Source organism: Sparus aurata, chromosome 15 (genome assembly GCF_900880675.1).
Source record: "Sparus aurata chromosome 15, fSpaAur1.1, whole genome shotgun sequence".
Taxonomy (NCBI): domain Eukaryota; kingdom Metazoa; phylum Chordata; class Actinopteri; order Spariformes; family Sparidae; genus Sparus; species Sparus aurata.
In genome coordinates this window covers 24,038,011-24,059,084 of record NC_044201.1, presented here as the reverse complement: position 1 = coordinate 24,059,084, position 21,074 = coordinate 24,038,011, and the positions used below count along the sequence as shown (strand labels likewise).

General features: G+C 45.3%; 1 protein-coding gene across 4 annotated transcripts in view; it reads left to right on the top strand.

Annotated features, from left to right (window-relative positions):
* Nucleotides 1-21,074, top strand: part of LOC115596729 (transcription factor COE3) — a 69,334-nt gene that overhangs the window by 26,509 nt on the left and 21,751 nt on the right. For 2 of the 4 annotated variants that reach the window (XM_030442114.1, XM_030442112.1), the window contains exons 7-9: nt 13,865-13,946; nt 16,000-16,117; nt 20,847-20,977. In XM_030442114.1, the coding sequence (XP_030297974.1) occupies nt 13,865-13,946; nt 16,000-16,117; nt 20,847-20,977 (331 nt within the window). Of the gene's footprint in view, nt 1-13,864; nt 13,947-15,999; nt 16,118-20,843; nt 20,978-21,074 lie in introns of all 4 variants that reach the window. The other 2 variants (XM_030442113.1, XM_030442111.1) reach the window with 1 other exon arrangement.

Genomic DNA, 21,074 nt, shown 5'->3' with positions numbered 1-21,074 from the left:
GTGAAGGGAAACAGGAAGTTGAGAGAGGCAGGCAGAACGCCTCAAGGACTCTGGAGGAGCGGAGCACTGCAGCCTGTATGTGGGAAAAAAAAAACAAAAAAACAAAAAAAAACAACTTACTGTACACTTCTGTAACCTGGGGTATCAAACAATACAAATGTGAACATAATCCACATTTTAATGAGGGGATGACGCTATACTAAGGCAATATTTGCAATTGTGTTGATTTGGCATGTTGAAATAGCAGGATCTGTTGCATTAGCTTGTTATTTGTGTGGTATGTGGATTAAGAGTAAAGTAGCGTATTTTGATATAATTATTAGAACAATGGCTGTATTCATTTATCTTCTGTCATGTCTCCTCAGACCTGTTTCTATTTCAGGTTGCACGTCAAGTGAGAGCAGCTATATCTGGCTGGCAATTAAGCTGGTCCTGCCTCCCCTTGATGCTTGATTAGTCCGATTGATGGAGGAGGCCATATGTGGCGGTGTCAAAACTTGGCAGCCAAGCTCCATCCTCTCAAATGAGAGGCAGGCAATAAAGAGGCAGGCTGCCCAGAGTGGGTGCACGTATGCGAGGCCTGCAGCGCCATGATTTGGGCCCCCTGATATGTAGCATTTTCTCTGGGGGTCTTCGGGGCACTGACCACTCCAGCCAAGTTCTCGTCGGGGCAGAGGTGGCCACCGGCTAGGGGTGTCACTGTACTGAGCCCTCTGGGGCACAAGCTCCAGGCAAGGCGAGTGGGGGGGGGGGGGGGGAGGGGGTGTGCGTGGAGGGGGGGGGGGGGGGGTGGTGGAGTGGTAGATGGGGGGTTGGGAGGTTTAGAAAGCTGAAAGATATGGCCCCCTTCCCAATCTCGCTCGGAGACAACAAAAAGGGAATGCTTGAGAAGGGGAAGCAGCGGGAGGAGAGCACAAAGACAAAGGCGCGGGCAAGGTCAGTCTAGCTAATGGGCCTGAGCCGTAGGCTGCCTGGGGCTAGGCACACTTCTGTTCTCTCTCACACACTGGGCCTTCAAAGACCCTTCAGTCCACCCCTCTCCTTCTCTTCTCTCTTCCTCCATCTCTTCCACTCCTCTTTTACTCTTTTCCTCACTTCCACCGGTGACACTTCCTCCCATCAAAAGCTTCTGCACAGGTGCCTTTAAAAACACGTTTTCTGCGAAACACCTCGGATAATACTTACTTCCGGCCATTTTATCGACAATTTTGACGTTGGTGAACGAAGGAGATATTTTTCCCTCCTAAACTAAATGGATGCGGAACTCTTCAGGTTTTATCGGCTGTCACCGACCGTCATTAGGTCCAAGGTGGGTCCCTGGAAGTGCTAAGAGGAGCTGTTGGAAATGAGGAGGAGGTGGAGTGTTGTTGTCAGGTTGGCTGGCTGGCGTTGCTTGGCTCCACTCGAGGGCTCCTTTAATGTGCAGCGGAGTAGAATAAGTGAGTGGCTGTGGGCACCAGCTGAGCTCACTCTCGTCTTCGCCTGGTAGCTGAGGGGTGAGCCGCTGCCACCTGACACTGGGCACACGGCTCAGGGCTCCTCTTGGCAACGTGGCACAGCACACATGTCCCCTCATTTGGATGGAGATTCAGACACAACACACAAAAGCTTTACCCCCCCGGTCCTCCTCCCCCTCCTCCTCCTCCTCCTCCTCCTCCTCCCTTCCCTCCCTCCCTCACTCAGTCAGTCTCTCTTTTTTCCCCTCCTGTTTTTTTCTCCCCTTCCTTTAGTTTTTGACGGCATCATAATAATCTGGGTATCTTCTTGATCATGCCCCGTGTTTTTTTTTTTTTCTTTTCTTCCTCATCTTCTCGGAGACGAGTTTGAAATTGCCTGCGTCAGGACTTTGCTAATTAAAGTCATACTTTCAAAAATGCCATAATAACTGTTAATTAGCTTGATGCTATTTTCAGCATAATTTGCTAATTAGTGGAAAACCTGTACAGCGTTTCTCTCTAATTACAGTATGGCTCCGCACGGCGCATCTGTGCCTTGACTCCAAATGATACCATTACAAAGTCCCGTATTACGCATTCTCTCAAAACAGTTAATTGCCTCCACAGATAGTGAGATACTTCAGTCAGCTGATTTTTATGGTAATAAATGGACAGGCACAGACACAAACCTCCCTGGTTCATATTTATGAAATATGAAAAAGGAAAACAACCTCTTTATGAGATGCACAGAGTTAGTTTGGAATATAATCTGGTTGGCTCTGTGATGATTTTGTGTGCTCATGCGTTGAGTTGCCGAGACTTTTAATGAAGTTTGATTTATTCTATGTTATAACCTTGTGAACAAGTAAGCCATAACATTGTAATTAAAGCAAAAGATGTTCGGTAACGACATCAACCTTAAGGTAAAGAGATCGTGCTTTCGGAGGAGGTTGCCGTGTAAATACTATAGCGGCATAATGTGGCCGTGCCACAGCTTATTACAGAGAATGTAACTACCTTGTCGCCCGGCTGGTTATTTTCATGTAGTCTAGCAAGGGGGAGAGAATTATGGACATGACCACAGGTTGACCCTGATACATGTGTACGCTCGACACAAATTATGACTCATTAAGTGTGGTGAGGAGCGTGATTGGCATGACCTCTGACCTCAGGACGTCAGCTGTGCCCATCCTCCGCTCTGCCCCGCTTTTGACAGCCACCAGTCTGACAGGGCTAGCATCGGCGCCGGCTAATTAATGCACCACTTCAGAGACCCTTTCATTTATGGCTTCTGAAAGGCATTATTAAATTAATTAAACCACCAAGAGTTAGTCATTATGAAATCAGGAGGTTTACATGGATGACAGCGTTTATGAATTAAACATCCCCAAAGTTCCTCGCAGGAGATACCCCGAGCTGCGTGTGGGTACCTAGCACGACAGATGTTTGCCCCCCCCTTCCTCGAGCTAACCTGTATTGCAAGCGATTTAGGTCTCATTTGGGGGTTTGAAAACTGAAAGCAGGAGAGAAAGAGGTTCAGGATAGCTAATGAGCAGAGAAAGAGAGGGGAAAAGGAGGTCACTAGCTCTGTTCATCTGTAGACAGTACAGATGGTTCTGTTTTATACAATACAACAATGGCGTACATCAATTTGTTGATCGCTAATAGATAGCTACTCTCAGAAGGATTGCAGACTGGGATCAGTTGTCTGTGGGTTTTAGCTGAGAACTCTACATTTATAGCCTCGGAACATTTAGAGAAGCTGTGTGCTGTTTTTAACTCATCATGTGATGTGAAAACTACAAATGGTTCACGAGATAAATCCCATAAACTTGGGCTTAGCTGGAGAGCAGAGGGCAGAGATGAGTAGCTCACTCAGGAGCCTTGACGATAGACTCCTTTTCATCTGCGGACTGAGATTCACAGATTATCTCAAGAGGCTCTCTATCTCTGTCCTCGTCTCTATTTCTCTTTTTCTGTTTCTCCACCCTCCCTTTCTCGCCCCTCGATTCAGGAAGTTTGCCAGCTACTGTCTTTGTTTACAATGCCAAGGGAAAATGTCAGAGCCGTTGAGAAAAATATCCTTAGAATCTTTTTTTTCATCTTCTTAATCTAACAGTTTACTGAACTTGATAAGTGTCCTATCAACATGCTAATCAAATTACTTCGGAACCAAAATTGACAGTTTTCATTAATTATACAAGATTATTCTAATTGCAATTCAAATTTATTCATTCCGAACAGAAGGTATTCAGTAATATTTTACAAAATTTGCATATTAAATGGAGGGAGTTGTGCATTATGCATGGTAATGTATGCAGAGTTTCTTATTTTTAACTTCACGGCCATATGTGGTGTCGTTGTAGGAGCAGGTGAAAAGTCTAAGTGTGTTTAATTTGCTTGACAAACATTCGGCTGGAGCTTGTCAAGGGGAGTATTGTGAATGCCAATCTTTATTCCCTCTTTATTGATTACCCCAAACTCTAAACATCTGGAGGTAAATGGCACTGCGAGAGATGAACTGAATCATGGGATTAGTACCTTCAATGACTGAATCACTATCAATTACTTCAATAGCATAATTCAAGAGCACCGCATAAAAGCTACAGTACCTTGGTTTGAGCCAGGATTAATATTGCAATTTAACGTAACAATGGAAGCATGGGAATGATATGGATGGCGTCCAACTTTTTCACATTGATGTCATAAAGCTAATGCCGTTATCTAAATACGAATGTATTTAATTCCTAATTTAGGCTTTGTTTGTAAAATGAAAAGGCTGAACGCATTAGGCACATGTTTTAAAAGGTAATGGATTCTGTGAGTAAAACAACCTTATTTATTCACTGAGACGCAAAACCCCCAATTTGCTCTTTGTTTTTATTTCCTAGAGCGGGCAGTGAAGTGCAAACAGCTTACTGGGAAGCTGTTTACTACTGTATATGACAAAGGGTGTGCGTGCATGCGTGTGCGCGCACGCGGGTTTGTATGTGTGTTTATGCGGAAGGGGGTGGGGGCTGCTCTTCCAGCTCCACAGGCAAGGTCTTGTGTTGTAATGTAAGCGTAATAATTATCAAACAGCATCAGGGGCTCTGGGTACGGGCTTTAACAGGGGGAGAGCATGTTTGATATGTAGAATCAGCCCATAGTGCATCCATAGAGGGTGACTAAATCGCACGGTTCATGGATCACATTAGTATTGCTCTGCATCCACACTCGCACTATAGGTGATTTCCATTTAGACACACATTTCCACATGAAGATAAATATGACTTGAATCGTAATTTCCCTGAAGTAAATATAATACAAATACAACATAATACAGTGTCAGGCCGGGCAGGCTAATAGATTACTAGCGTGTTTTCCATTTGTATGGTAAGTGGTGAACCTGGGTGGTGGTCTGGCGAGTAACAAATTGAATGTTTAATCCATCTCAGTGCAGATTGAGGGTATCAGAAGGATCGGTAGTCGTAGGAGTTCTCTTGTGACTGGTAGTATATTAGATATTTTTACTCTTCAGGGGTTTGAGGAATGTTGTTGGATTAACAAGAGGTGCAAAGTGGTGGATAAACGCAATTTCTTATCTTTTTTCTGGGGTCGTCTGTTATTTTTCAAATTGGTATTCGGATTTGACATGCAGTATTTCCAGTCACTCAGTGGTGTAATCTCTGATGTGGGATTACAATAACATTACCTCTGTTTTAGTTAGATATTCCCACAGTATTTTATCACTTTTAAGGCGAGGCTTACACATTATATTTTGTGTTTTAACGCTGAATTATTAACTCGACTCTCTCCCACCGGTTGCATCATTAAACGCCCTTCATTATGTTTTCTTATTCTCTCTTAAATGTTACAGAGATAATTGTGAAGAAGCCCATGACAAATACGCAAAAGATATGCTTCCTTAATGTTACCAAACATTCTCTAAGTACATATTTAATTCTTTAATAAACGTTTGCGCCGGCATTTTGGAGAAGCAAGATTAGCGTCGACCGCACGGCATCTCTTATAAAGTGTGACAAATTGATATTTTTATATAGCTTAATCTGTTTACTATGATGTTTATGCGAGGAATTATTACAAACTAATTAAAGAAATCACTTTGATATAATTAGTCAGATTTCAGGAAGCTCATTAGTAGTAATTTGCATGAAAAATAAGCCCTGTAGTGGTGCTTAGGCCCAGCTATTCGATCTGTGTTTTATCTGGTTACACATCAACCCCCATTGTTTGTTGTTTGAGGCCGTCTGAAGTGGCCCACAATATTTTCAGTCAATGCCCTGAGAGGCGGCGGGGTATCTTTTAACAGATTCCTCCCCTAAAGCAAGTCAACCTGTATGTGGAAGCAGACACACGCCTCTGTGTACATAAGGCAGGAGGAGTGAGCGGCAAAAACACTGTCTATTTATCTGTCAGGTTCCTGACAAAGAACTGAGCTGACAAGTAAGGGTTTCCCTCAGCAGAGCAGGGGGGCTTTGTTCACCGTACTTACATGCCCAGTCTATGCCCAGAGACTCATGTTATTTGCAAATCATATTCTTTGAAAACTCACAAACGGGGCGAGACATGCCACGCTACGGGTTTGTCAGCTGCCTTCACAACAGCTAGCTATATCGCTAACAGTGTGCGGTTCGGTAAGGAAGCAGCTTTCTCTTAGCATTTGCCTCGCTGTCACTTTTTCCAACACATGCGATCTGTGTCTTCATGCTTGGGGTCTCTCCTCCCTCAGAGGGTTGCCATCTTCCCTTTGGACTGACAAATAAAACGCCCACACTCCCGCTGAAATAAAAAAGAGGGGGGGAAAGAAAAAAAAAAGACACTCCTGGAATTACATCATTCTCTGCTGGAGCAATCCTTCCAGAAATGGACGAGTATATATTTTTATTCACACGATTATAGAAAAGTAATGATTTAGAATTAAAAAAAGAAGTTATTTTACATGAATTTTTTTCCCAGGATACCCCCTGTCTTTGGCAGAGGGGCTCAAAACGCTGGTACAAAAACAGGACCTGTTTATTCTCTATACCCTTTTCCCACCATGGACGAAATCCTTCCCTAAACATCCGGACAGAGAAGCACTTGTGTGGCGCTGATGTCACAGACCTACCTGGCCTCCCTCTCACAAAAGCTAAGGTATCATTAGCTAGGCCCACACAATGGCCATTCAACCAAGCCACTGCGCTCCTCAGGACTAGGGAACAATGTTATTTTTTGTCTCAGAATTATAAAGACAGAGTTTTGCAGGAAACCTGACAGACAAAACCCTTTAGAGGTAAATGCTCCAGGCGGCTTTTGGGTTTAATCTTTTCCCATTAGCATTTTGCCCCCCCTCCCTCCCTCTTGCTCACACACAAAGACCATATTTACAGGGTCAAAAGTAAAGGCTCAGAGTCTCTGGAGACAGCTTTTTGTGTAGATCTTTACTATATATGTGCAACATTTTTTGGTTTTATTTTGTATTTTTCTGTATTTCACGTAGTACAATCTTAAACAGGCACGTTTGTTTGTTTGTGGTGGTGAACACATTTTTTTTTTTTTTAACAGCAAAACTACAAATCCAACAGGCTCCTTCACCCCTAACCAAATATTGAGAGAAATCACACATGCAAGCATATTAAAAATCATTAACCCACAATGCAGTGCTGTGTGTAATATAATAGTTATATTGTCAACAATACTACAACCATGCTAAGGGTTCATATGTGCTACCTTTGTGTGTGTGTGTGTGTGTTTGGGCGCATGTGTGCTTATGTGTGTGCACACATTCACTTATGCTTGTGTGTGTGTGTGCGTGTGTGTGTGTATGTGTGTGTGACTCCATGTGTGTGATTCATTCCAGGGCAGTTTTAGTCCTTATAAAATATTCATTTTGGTTGTGCAGGGCCCTGTAATTGCCATCTCTCACCCTGAATTATTTATACCTCGCACAGACTGACAAAGCTTTGCCATACGGCCCCAGATGAATCAGAAAGCAGCCATCTCTGCTGCCAACAGCACTGGGCTTTCACACAAATATGGCAGCCACGTCTCTCTGCCTGGCCTCTCTTAATTTGACATTTTCTTTTTCCCCCTGCCTTTGTCCTAGGTGCACAGAAAGGTTACCTGTTAGCTTTAAGCACCGACCCGCTCTCTGTCTTTCTGTCTCTATCCCCCCTGCCTACATGACAGTCCACAGTGGGTGTTTTTTTTTTTTTTTCCTCCCTCTTCTTCTGAGGATGCGTTAATGTGGCGACGATGTCAGAGTGGCTGCCTCATGTTTTATGATGACTGACCAGTCCTGACAGCCACTTTAGATGTATGTATTATACATTAGTAATAATATGATGTAGAAATACACTCGCATACATTTGAGCATGCATGGACAGACAGCAAAACCACTGACTCGCCGACCTATATATAAAACACACACACATGCAAATAAGCCCCCGCTGGTGTGCTGGATACAGCGTGGCTGTCAGTAAACGGTCAAAGCCCCCCTGCTGGCATCGCCTGTACAGCTGCGTTCCTCTGCGCCCTGCCTGGGTCTGATCACTCCAAGGTGCCACAGGAGAGAGACGGCGCTGTATGGCTCTCATTGTAGACCGGCTCTGGGGCCTTCCAGAACCCCACGTCCAACACCCTAAATACTACTATTCACCCAGGCCAGCTACTCCAACATATGCTTATCTTCCATCTCACTAGCGCGGGGAGGTGCTGACTGGTATTTCCTCAAGGCCCCGAGCTCCAGTGCTGACCAGTAATCAAAGCACCATATTTCTCCTCCTGCGCAAAAAATAACCTGGAGATGCCTCTCAGCCGTCCAGCTGGCGAGCCGAGTAAATAATCCTGAGAACTGCATTGTTAATGTACGCGATTATTTTTTGTAATGTCAGCAGCCTCATGGCCCGACATCGTTCGAGACCGCCGTAGTCATTATCAGCGATCATCATCATACGGTTTTTATGGCGGCGGTGATGACTCAATGATATTTATGAATTCCAGTTGGGATGATGTTGGCTCTATAGCGGCAACCAGTGTTTGATTCGCCTTTTTTTGTTTTGTTTTTTTTTTTTATAACGGAGTGGCGCAAGGCACAACAACGCAGAATTATTTATGTTTTGTGTCTTATTATATTGTGTTCAAAGTCCTCGTAGAGAGCGTATTCAGAGTAAAACAAAGAGCAACGTGCAACAGTACACAGCCTCGGCAGTATCTTGATGTGAGGGGATGGGAGAGGCAGAGAGAAAGCTCGGGGCTAAACATGCAGTATGTGGCGGGCTGGAGCTTAAAGCTGCATAAAGCACACAGCCTTAGTCCACTGTTAGCAAGTGATGGATAGTTAGCAGGAGCTCCGAGTCTTCGTCTAATCTGTTACAGTAAACCTGTGCCAAAGCCTGAAGGGAATCAGTAGGGGCTCGCGAGGAGTGGGTTTGACGTGAAACCATTTGTGAAGACGAGCGATTCTCTTAAGTAAGAAACTAACAGTGTCCGGAGAGAGAGGGAGAAAGAGCGAGGGAGAGAAAGACGGAGAGAAAGAGAGGAGGCGAGGAGAATGAGCGAGAGTACGAGTAGTAGGAGAGAAGGAGGAAGAGATACCATAATGAGTCCTGTAGCCATGGAGTAAATGAAGAGGGATTGACAGAGTGAGGGATCCTCAAGTGAAATAATGTCAATGCCACTCTGCCCATTAGAGAGAAAGGGGGATGGTGGAGGAGAGGGTAAAGAGGGATGAATGGAGGGACACGTCTACATCTTAGGGTGCAGAGGAAGCACATAAATTATTTGTGACACCCCCGCAACACACGGACACCCACACACACACACACACACACACACACACCGCCAACAAAAATATGAAATATGAAACAACAAAATGAACTGACAATTGCGGCGGGAAAAAATAAAGAAATAAAACCAAAAAAAGAAGCCTTGGAAATACCCAATAAATTCACGGAGACATGCAGTTGGGATATTTGATGTCGAACAATAATAATCACAGTGACATCTGCTTTGCTGCTCTCGGAGGAGATGGGCAGAAAGCTCGAGAGTGGAAGGGGTTAATCTCCCAAACCCAATAAGGTTGGATAGTGAGGCACTTGTTCCCTGATAAAGAAGTGATAGGATCTGTGGGTCTGGTCCCTCGGCGCTTGTACAGGGGTAGAGCAAATATTGTTAATGTGCTGTGGTTTACTTCAGCTAAGGCGAGAAAAACAGCTCCGCTTGACGAGAGAAGACAGCGGCGAACCAGAATACGACAGAAATGGCCACGCTGGCGCGGGCGCTGCCTCCCGGGGACTTAACTGGCATATATATCCAAGACCACTCAGTTGCATAAATAAGTGTTGGGGAAGATTAAGATCTATAAGTGTCTCTATTTCTCGTTTTACCTGCTCCGCCTTGTCACAACAGGGATCTGAATGCAGTTCAGTGGAGTGCCTAATAACTGGAGCAGTAGGTAGGGAAGGCAGGAGGCTTGACATTAAGACCCTGGCGTTTTGGAAATCCGATACGCTATTGACCCGTGTACTACTATCTCAGCGTAGAGATCTGGTGTCAGCAGATTGTAGTCTGGTGTTGGGAGCCGTTTCTTACAGGGCTCCTGTAACAGGGGCCCATTGAGTCTGGGAGGCAGCTGGGGCCTGATGGGCTGGAGCTGGGTGGTGATCGATACTCACCGCCCTGCAACGGATGACCTCACTGTCATGGCTGCCGGCTGTGGACACTGCATGCTAGTCATTAGTGCCGGGGCACCAATCAGGAGCTTAGAGTTGTCAATACCTGACTCTTACAGATACTGTGGCCATCTGTCAGTGTATTGTGTAACGGCCTAAACAAATGGAGGAGGCTCTTTTGTACAATAAGAACAAGGTGTACTATTGAAGGAAAAGAAACGTGCTCTTATGAACGTGATTTATACCACCGGCGGGTGAAAAATAATTTAAAGCGGCTCGGACTTAACTTTAAAATTTTCCACAAGTCGTTAAAAATAATCTGAAAAATGACTGGATAAAATAATGAATGGAATTGACAGGAGAGCGAGCCTCCGCCGTCGATGGAGCCTCCTTAATAATACAACATTATCCTTATTTGCCCTCTCCACTCAAATCAAAGGGATGGACATTTATGCATGAGTGACATCAACCCTGCAATTAAGTTGGCCATTTAAATGAGAGAAGGCCTTCCTCACCTCGCCTGTTTGTTTTTTTCCCCCCCCTCTCTCTTCTCTCTCTTTTTTTTTTTTCCTATTCCCCTCTCTGTTTGATGATGGGAGAGGGTGAGCTAGAATTAGGGCGATGGGTCTTCCTTTGAGTGTCAGCCTAAAATGATCAGAGTAAAGATAAGAGGGTCTAGCAGCCCTCAAATCAGTCAAAGTGCCAAAGTCGGCCTTTTTCTCCTCAATTACCGGGTCTGTGAAGCCAGGGAGTGGAAGGCGCCGAGCCTGCTGCATTACTAAAGAGACAATCTATTTCCCCTTTGACCAGAGGGAGAGAAATCATTATGGCATGATTAGTAGCTTCGGCAGTGGGCGAGCATGGAGGTACTACAGGAGAATCGTATTAATTGCCTGAGACCAAGGCATGAGCAGGATTGTTTTAACGTTGATTTGTGGACCTGTATGACGAGCTGTCGGAGATAAAAAGCTGATGTCAGGTCTTAGTTATACTGGCAGACTTCGGGCAAGCAGACAGAGAGGGTTGATGTCAAAATGAGCTTCCACGGCTGCCCTGGAAGTCTTTCTCTATCTGCCTGTCGATGTCTTCCTCTTTGTCTTTCTTCACACTTCATAGTTTTCCTTTACGCCTCCCACTATCCCTCCCTCTACTCCCCCCTTCCCTCAGATGGACTACTCCCCACCCCTTCCCGCACTCCCTTTCTCTCGCTCTCTCTCTCCTCCAACTGATAGCTGCCTTGGCCGATTATTTCATCCAGTGCGGTCCACTGAGAGCCTCCTCGCCCGGCTTTGGAAGAGCTTTAATTAGCCATGTTAATATCCCCTTCATTGGCCTTAATATCACTCAACACCTTCCTCCATCTCAGCGGCCACCAGGGTCCCCCTGTCCTGTCAGAACAGCTGATTATTGAGAAGGATAGCTTTAATCAAACCTAATTGCAGTTCATTCTTTCTCTCTATCCCCCTTTGCCCTCCATTGCCAACATCTAATGGCAGCGACGACTTGATATCCCATTAAAAAACAATTAAACAACCTCCTTTTGTCTCTGTGCGTGCCAAAACACCAGCACAAACTTCTGTAGATATTTAAGAAGTAAAAGAGAGAGAGAGGGGCCTTGTCTTAATTGCTCCCCTTTTCACCAAGGACCAATTTGCACCGTGCTCGTGGAGAATCTTAACCAACTCAAATGTAATGGATGCTATAGCACTGCCACTGCTGTGGACTATGAAAATTAAGCTTATCTTTTTAGCAGAGAAATTGTGCTTAATTGCCTTCATAACAGTAAACATAAAGGAGCTACTTTATGATAGCGTGGGCACTCAATATCCTGTGTTTATTGTTTCTTAACTTTTGCTTTGGCTGCAGCGGAACCAGTACGTAAAAAAGCATTAAAGTCTCCAAGAAAAGAGACAAGACTAACTCTGAAAGTAATGTGTTTCTTTTATGAAGTCAATGCATTGCCAAGGAAATGTATTCCATCTCTCGCTCTGACATAAATCGTCTACCAACGGGTGATGCATGTACTCACGCAGGCTCACGCAGGCTCACACACACACACACACACACACACACACACACACACGTGTAGACAAGCGCGCATGCAGGCACCCGCAAACACACACTGGCCGTACCCAATCTGTATGAGAGGCGACAGACAAATAAAAGTCGTATTTCAGGTCTGCTTTCCGCAGATGTCTGCTGCTCTACATTATGACTCTTTGGGGAAATAAAAACAGGGTCAGGGAATTAGAGTACATAATGGTCATTTTGATGATCAGCCAACAGATGCAACCCGAAAACACAGCGAACACAATCAAGCGAAATGCACTAATGACAAGTCAGGTTTTTTATGGCCTCACCACACACCGACAGGCAATCAGCATTCTGGCATGGGTTAAAACGTCTTTTATTGATGTCCGAGCCAAAGCTCCTTGGATGTGGAGTGAAAATATTTTCTCACCTCTCCTCTCCCTCCTGGGCCCTTCAGCGAAGCACAAGGTATAGGAGTCTATCGAAGAACGCTTCTAAATGACCAGTGCATGTGTTAATGTGGCCAGGGTTAGAAGGGTCATTTCAGACTCTGATTTATGGCCTGGCCAGGATCCCACTGGGCGAACGAGAAGTCTTAAGTGTTGTGAAAGCGTCCTCGCAAGCCACACAAGCCACTGTATTTAGCTGAATGAAATGGCCGTGCAATCTATGGTGCAATCTATGGTAATCCAATGAGCCGCTGTGATTCTGCGAGCCAAGGCAGTGTTACAGTTGCAACCACAGTATTGCATATAGTATATTGCCAGTGCAATGTGATGAAAAATAAATATCACAGCGCGGTATTTATAATGAATCGGAGAAAGCAAAAGCACAATCAGTCATGATTCTGTGGGGAGAATTTGCAAAAACAACAAGTCAATTTCATTGTTTATTCTCTGTGGTTGTGTAAGATTTTTACACAATGGGCTCCATCTGAGACGGTTTTTCCTGCCCGCCTCGTTGTTAATCTTCCTCTTTTTTTTAACCATTTAGCGTCTGCGAAGGCCACATCTGATATTCTCAATGCGAGGCTTTATCAACAAAATTCTGCGCGACCCCGACAGAAAGCGGGAGAGGAAGGCAGCTTACAAACTAACCAAGCCCAGATCTCACTCAGACGTGACATTTGTTCAGAGACGATTAGCCAGGTTGTAATTTGTGGCATAATTGCCTCACCCACCCACAAGTGCATGGGTGTGTGCGTGTGTGTGTGTGTGTGTGTATGCGTTATGCTTGTGTGTGTGTGTGTGTGTGTGGCATACGGTGGTCCCAGGAGTGTCCGCCTAATTGCCTGACAGGACTATAAGTTTTGTGGCGCGCTCTCACCTTGTTAGGTCCTTTATCCCTGATGCTCTTCAAACAAGACCTGGTCACAGGTGGGCCTCATTTGCTTCCCTATTGAACAGGAGAACTTTAATTGCACAGGGGGTGTCCTGGGATTAAAGAGGTGGGTGGAATATCAAGTGACTTCCTGTATGTTAGTGGCAGATGGGTGTTGGGAAAGACCCATGAACTCAGGTGAGGCGACGAGATGACAAAGAGACTGATGCTCGTGATTTTGAGGGGAATCATAAACACGGAGGCTTCCTCGCACAGTGCAGCGTCACGTTTTGCTTCTGACTGTCTGGGTGAACGGATCAGACGTGGGAGCGTTTGATGACTCTCACTTACACGTTCGTTTGAAAGGTACAACGATTAATGGTTTCTTCTTTTTGTTTTGTGCTCTCTCTCTCTCTCTTTCAGATTCTTCCTAAAGTTCTTTCTCAAGTGCAATCAGAACTGTCTGAAGAATGCGGGGAATCCACGAGACATGCGCAGATTCCAGGTGAATCTATTTCACACATATGCTCTGACTATTTCCGTCTCTGCCTCTCGCACACAGGTGTATAAATGCACAACTGCGCTACACACGCTCACATATGAATACAATTCTATTATTGGCACTGAAGGAGGCAAAAACCAGGCGAAGGGAGAGCGAGGCTATTCTGTGTCCTGTGCGCTCTGGACAGAATATTTATTAGGGAATACCATCTGACACAAATAAGGATATAGGATTTAAGAGTGCCATCAATTGTGTTCCTGACAGCTTTCTGAGCCCCGGCGCAGAGGGGAGGACGATCCAACCACATGTAACAACAGTGTTAACTCAGGATCTGTCTGGCAGCGGAAACGCATACCTTCTTATACACACATATGCGCAAGCACGCACACACGCAGACACACACGCATATGGATGCATGCCCTAGGAGTGTATATATTTGCTTTCTCTACACCCCTCTCTCATTCTTACCCACATATGCATGCACTTAAAGTCACGCATATGCAGCTCTCTGTTTAGCCATCTGAAAACCATCATCATCGCGAGCTGACAAAATGCCGCGATTTACACTAAAAGGACATGACTGTCGGCCACTTTTACTGCATCTTTTAACCCTCTCACGTCTAATGTGTCAGGTAGTTGAGCCTTGAAATTATTGACACCCCCCCCCGCCGCCGCCGCCGCCTTCGCTGATCCATTTATCCAACCATCCATCCATCCTACCCAGACATTTTCACCACAGAGCAGCCCACTAGGTCAAGGTGAGAGAGCGAGAGTTTAGTGTGATTTGTCCTATCAGGATAGCGACAAACTACAGGAGGGCGTCCGTCACTGACAGCACTGTTGTGAGATAGACACACAAGCCAGCCTCCTCCAGGTGGAAGCCCAGACATGAAACAGACAAGACAGGGTGTCCCCTCCTGATGTCACCACCATCAGACCTCCCCTGCCTCTTCAAATCTTCCCTCAGGGTGAATGTGGGCTGATGCATGACAGCCACCAAGGGCTTTCACCTCTCACTCCTGTGTGTCAAAAGAATTGCAGGAAAGAAGAAAGTTGTAGCATCACCCCAAAGCATGCATAACAAGTCGAAAGACAACATAATTTTGGATTTCTTTTTCCCCCACTGAGGTTCATCCCTTGTCTTCAGTCCATCAGATAGTATGCCATTTTTCCCTAAATAGATTTCCCAGATGCTCCGCCATAGGTGTTTCTGTGGCCAAAGTTGTGTATTCTGCATGCCTTCCACTCCACTTATTACCCCCAAAAACCAGCTGGAGGCCAGAGAGGGCCCAATCCATCATCCTCAGCTTGGCCCAGCTCTGAACCTGCTCACAAGAATGGAGCTCTTTCACTTCCCCTTCTCTCCCCCGCCTCCCCTTACACCCCCACCCTTTCCAAACCAACCCAAAAAAAAAAAGAAGGAGAAAAAAAAGCGCCCCCCTAAATTCCACCGCTACACCGAGGTCACTCACCGGCGAAGCAAACCTGAGAGGGGCTCTCTGTTTCCGGCTCAGAAACACTTTGGCCATTCACATGCGGCTCACTGTTTGGAGATGTGGTAGCCAAAAAAACAACAACAAAAATAAGCATTATGAAATATGGAGTGTGGCCGGGAATCCGATCCTAGTAAAATGTTTGTTGAGTGATGGGATGGGGCACGGTTCAGTTGCTAATGACTCCAGTAATATTTTAAAAGGGAGGCCTTCCATCCTCAAATAGATGGACAAGCTGATCAATAATTCTGAGCTTCGGCTATGATGACAGTTGGTAGAGTGGGTAAACGGAAATGGTATTTTAGTGATTGAAAAGTCAATTAGCCGTACACAAATGCAAGACACTAAAAAGCAAAAGCAAAATGGCTGAGAAGCAACCGTAATGTGATATGTCCGAAGAGAACAACCACTTCAAGAGGTTTGACACTGCTCATCAATTGTGCCCTGAATGCAGCTTTTATGTATCCCCCCCCCCCCCCCCCCCCTTTTTCCCCTGAATGTTTCTGAAAATCTGTCTGTTTCTTGTTATTAAATTACACGTTTCACCTTCACTCCTGTTGCAGGTTGTCGTATCGACGACCGTCAATGTGGACGGCCATGTGTTGGCTGTCTCCGACAACATGTTCGTACACAACAATTCCAAGCATGGGCGAAGGGCTCGCAGACTCGACCCTTCAGAAGGTACGCCTCCTTATCTGGAGAATGGTAGGCACATTTTTACATCTTATGATTTGCTACGCTCCTTTTTTTCGCCTCATAGTTTCTTTTCGACCTCCTACCATTTTTTTTTTTTTCACAAATCACACACCTAGTTGCTTCTAGTTGCTTCTAGAACTTTTTGCTCCTCCATCACTTTAATTTTTTTACTCTTTAAGTTGCTTTTTTGCCTCCCTCATACCTATCGCTGTGCTTTGACTGGAAGTAGTATGCACCACTTAGTGTGTTTTATCATTTTGATACCATTAATGATAGCAATAATTCTCAGGCCAAGTCATGATTTTTCAAAATGTTATACTACTTCCAGTCTCCTAATGCACCTACATTTGTCCTAAAAGCCACTGTGAAACATGATCAAATTGCTTAAGAATTTGGCTGTGAGGTCAATTTCCTGTCATTGGGTTCTGCAGATTTAGCTGTGAGAGAGCTGAAACAGGGGGAGAAAGGGGAACGAGAGGAAGGGAGGGGGGGAAAGAAGGGTGGGTTGATGGTGTGTGTGTGTGTGTGTGTGGAGGTGGAGGGCGCGGGGGGGGCGGCCTATGAGAAAAACAGAACTTACTGTTTTTCTTCCAACTGATTCCATATGATAGACTGATTGCCTGTTCAGCCAAAAGAGAGAGAAAAGAAGGACCACCAAACCATGGGAAATCCAAAAAGTAAAATGCACTAAACATAACCTTATGACCCGCGTGGCCTCCGCTCGCAGATGGGAGCACACACAGCTGAAAGATTGTAAGGAAAAGAAAAAGAAAGGAGAGAACTTGACTCGGGCCAATTGTGCAAATTGCTTATCTTCAGATTTCAAGAGCCAATTACGGCTGGGCAAACAGTTTATATACACCACTGACTAAAACAAGCTTCTCTACACATTAATGGGCATTAATGGTTCTATCACCAAAAGCAAATGTAATGTTTAATACAACAACGACTAATATAAAAAAAAAAAAAAAAAGACTAGACAATTAATATATCTCGGTGCTCTCTAGTCCTAGTGGGGGAAAAAGCTAATCTATTTGTTTTTGTCTTTATTAATGACTCCTCTACTGGAGAACAAAATCAAATAATTAAAGTCCTGCCCGGAGCACCAAAGTCATTATGTTCGCTGACGTTCTGTTTGTGTGTTTCACGTTTATGACACGATAGGTGTGGATCGCCTAGCAACCAGTTTCTTAATGAGGGGAGCAATTAAAGAGGTTGAGCCCTCGCCTCCATGTTCCCCCGCTCCCATGGGACTCCCATGTGTTGTGTGTGTGTGTGTGTGTGTGTGTGTGCTTGTGTTCTTTACAGGTTACCCCAACCCATCCTTTTTCTTCCTCTCTTCACCACACTCTTCAAAGCAGCAGAGTGACGCCCCGTAAAGCGAGAAAAGACGCTATTGTCAACCGCCCCGTTGAACATGTCTTTGTCTAATAACTTTAATACACCTTCCCTCTGCTTAACCGCGTGTGCTCTTACAAGTTCCTTTTTTTTTTTTTTTTTTTCAAACTCCCCCTCCAAGCCTCCATAACAAACTAATTTAACATGCATCAACAGCGATCACTCGCTTTGTTTGAGTCACCTTTAACAAACAGAGACGTGACATGTGAGGAAAGAAAAAAGGAGACCCCGGTCATAAAATGTAATTCCAGCCATGTCCTCCATACTGCTCTGACAACTAGCAGGCAGACAGGCAAGCGTGCTTTAAATTAGCAACACATTCTTCCCCGCGAGTTCACTGGGCGAGAAGCCTCAGATATGTGGCTGAGACAGAGAGGCATCCTTCCTCTGAAGCTCACACTGCTGCACTTGTGCCGCTCACCTCGCATTGATCAAGAGGTGCTGCCCCCTATTGGCGCAGGGACGGGATCGCTCGGCGATGACAGACTGAATCTCACCATGTGACATTTTTGTTCACTTGTGTGTACTGTCACACAACAAGCATATTATGCATTCAGACACGAATGTGCTTTGTGGCTGCCTGTCACTCAAACATGTATAGATTCAGGCTCAAAGGTGCATAAACATGCTCACAAATAGCCGAGTCTTTCACACACACACACACATCCTCGCCCCCCCCCACCACACACACACGCACACACACGAACAGCGCAGCACCGACACGCACAGACCCTCTTTCTCCCTCGCACACACACACACGTTCCTTAGCTCAGTTTCACCATTATAGAGCCCCAGACAATATAGGAGACTCAGCATAGAGCCTGCAGCGCCTGCCTCATTTGCATGCCAAGTGGCTGTAATGCTGTTAGGGTTTATGCAATAAAGACAAGTGAATCCAGACTGCTGGGCCTAAGAGGAAGAAAGAGAGGGAGAAAAAGGAGGAAGGGGGGAAAAAGCAGAGGAGGAAAGGAGAAAGAGGAGGAGAGAGTGTGAGGGAGAGAGAGGCTGAGTGTGAGAGGGAGGCAGAGGGAGAGAGAGAGAAAGAGAGGGAGAGAGAGTCAAAGGGAACAGATGGCCCAGGGAGAGGTAAAAGGTATAATCCCATCAGCTGCACTATCAACCGACCATCTGGACATCCCACAGCACAATTACAACACATTTCAGCAGGCAGAACAAAGGACGGCTTCGCGGGGCCACATCAGACCTGTTTGAGTGTCACAATACTAGAGCTGGGACCTCCTATGCTCAGATCTCGGATCAGTTTTGACGTCCTCTACGAGCTAACCCTCGCTAGAGAGTGAAAAGATTAGGACGGATCACAGATCGGCTGCCTGGGGTCATCTCGCAGCAGAGTGGATCTTGAAATGAATTTAAGCACACAAACGGAAACGGCCAGAGTAACAACTCAGCATGTAAAAAAATGAAACAAGCCGCGACATATGGATTCAAATCGAGAGCTTTTCCTCTACTGTAGCCCAAAGTTTGCAAAGACTTAGTGATGCAACACTCAGACCGTCGGGTCGGCTCTTTGCATCCTCATCCGTCCACTCCTCATGATGCCTATCATCTGCTGAGGGGGCATTGTGCGTGTCTGTCATCAGATCGCCTGCGCTGACTGTGTAATCCACTTCGCCACGGTCCCCATTCAGCACATGCTCCCCTCTCTGTCTGTGCATTGAGACATATGCAAATTTTTAGGCAGAAGGGTGGACGGCTTAGGGCCTCAGTCGCTGCCTCTCCATGGGTCCTTCTGTGTGTGGGAGGGGGCACTGGGATTTCCGACGTGGTGCGTCTGTGTTTGTGTGTGCGTTTGTGCGTGATTGTGTGTGCCTGTCGTAGGTTTCAGGCTGCAGCTGCCCCCCAACAGTCACCGTCACCATCAGGCCCTCTTCTTGCCTCCTCCTCCTCCTCCTCCTCCTCCTTCCTGCCCCCCCTCTCCTCTCTCATCCCCAAAGTCAATTTGTTTACAGTAATTTTGAAGGGTGAATTATTTGCTGTAATCGTCCGCACTGATGAAGGTCAGGCCCTTAGAGGGGGCCCAGCATGCCCATAGAGGGTTGGTCCTCTTTCAGACGCTCCGCTTCGCAATTAAGGAAAGCAAATGTCACTCCTCCAGGCCTCACAAATGAAAATCTGTACGAGGTGATTAGCATGAAGTCAACAGCGCCTGTTAAAGTCAGATTCCCTGTAGTACCAATGTGTGTGTGTGCACTTTATGGGCAGGGAGAGAGAGCAAACATGACCTGAACAGACCCAACAGCAAGGCAAACAAAGGGAGATGTCTTGTCTGAGGTGATCCATACAACAATGGCCGACTGTGATTTACTTACTGGATGGAAAGGATAATAGAGGTTTAGAAGTGAGCTTGTAAAGAAGAAGAGAGAAAAAAAAAAATAAAGGAACTTGCGAGAATAGTTGCCCACATTTTGAGGAGCAGGAAAAAACATGCACAATTCATAGTGTATTAAAAGATATTGATGGAAATACATTAAATTTGATATTGCTATTTTATGGCGAGCCGTCATGCTATTTCTGTTGTAAACACGGTGTTGTGCTGAACACCATATTAAGGTAATGCATCAAATGACAGTGGATGTGAGGCACCAGATCACTCAAATTAGATTATAATAACAACCCAGACTGTTGATGAATGGCAGAGCTACGTTGCAGAAGTCATGCCAGATGAAAAGCATTGTAATAAACAATATGAAATGGATTGAATCGATCACAAAAAGAAAGAAAAAAAAAACTCAATCTGAATAATTCATGAGCGCATTTCACGTTATGAAACCTGAAACTACACTCAGTGCGCCTGCACCGTACTACTACATATGCAGAACAAAGGTAATGAAATAACATGAACCAGCAAAGCTTTAGCTTGTCATTTCCACTTTAACAGCCTCTATTCTTGACTCATTTAAGATGTGTTCAACTTTGAAATTCTACTGTACATGCGGGCGCATGCTTAATCAATTCTGATAGCTACATTTGCCCTGACACATAATTTGCTCCATCAAATCATTTTCCTGGCGAGCCCGGCGTTTAGCCTTTGTGAAGTGGACCATTTGAAGGGTCTGCTTAACTACACCACTCCAGCGCGCTGATAAATGATTTTGATTCTCGTGCCTTAAAGGACAAATCCATCATTTTTTTTTTTTCCAGGGGGGCAATTTCCATGATATGTCTTTGTGAGAGAGACATGGAGGGCTGAACGTGGAGGTGATGCAGTAATGTGTCTTTGTGGAAGGAGACATGTGCACGAATGTTGAAGCTTAGGTGCTGAATTTGCTCTTCTCTCTTTGTCTTGGATAAGCAGCCACCCCATGCATCAAGGCTATCAGCCCCAGTGAGGGATGGACCACCGGAGGAGCCACCGTCATCATCATAGGAGACAACTTCTTCGACGGCCTACAAGTCGTGTTCGGCACCATGCTCGTATGGAGCGAGGTACAGAAATTCAGCTGGTTTTGCATTGAAAAATCCACTCAAATCAAACTTTGTGTTAACCGCACAGACTCTCTTAGTTTGATATTTCAGAGGGCTC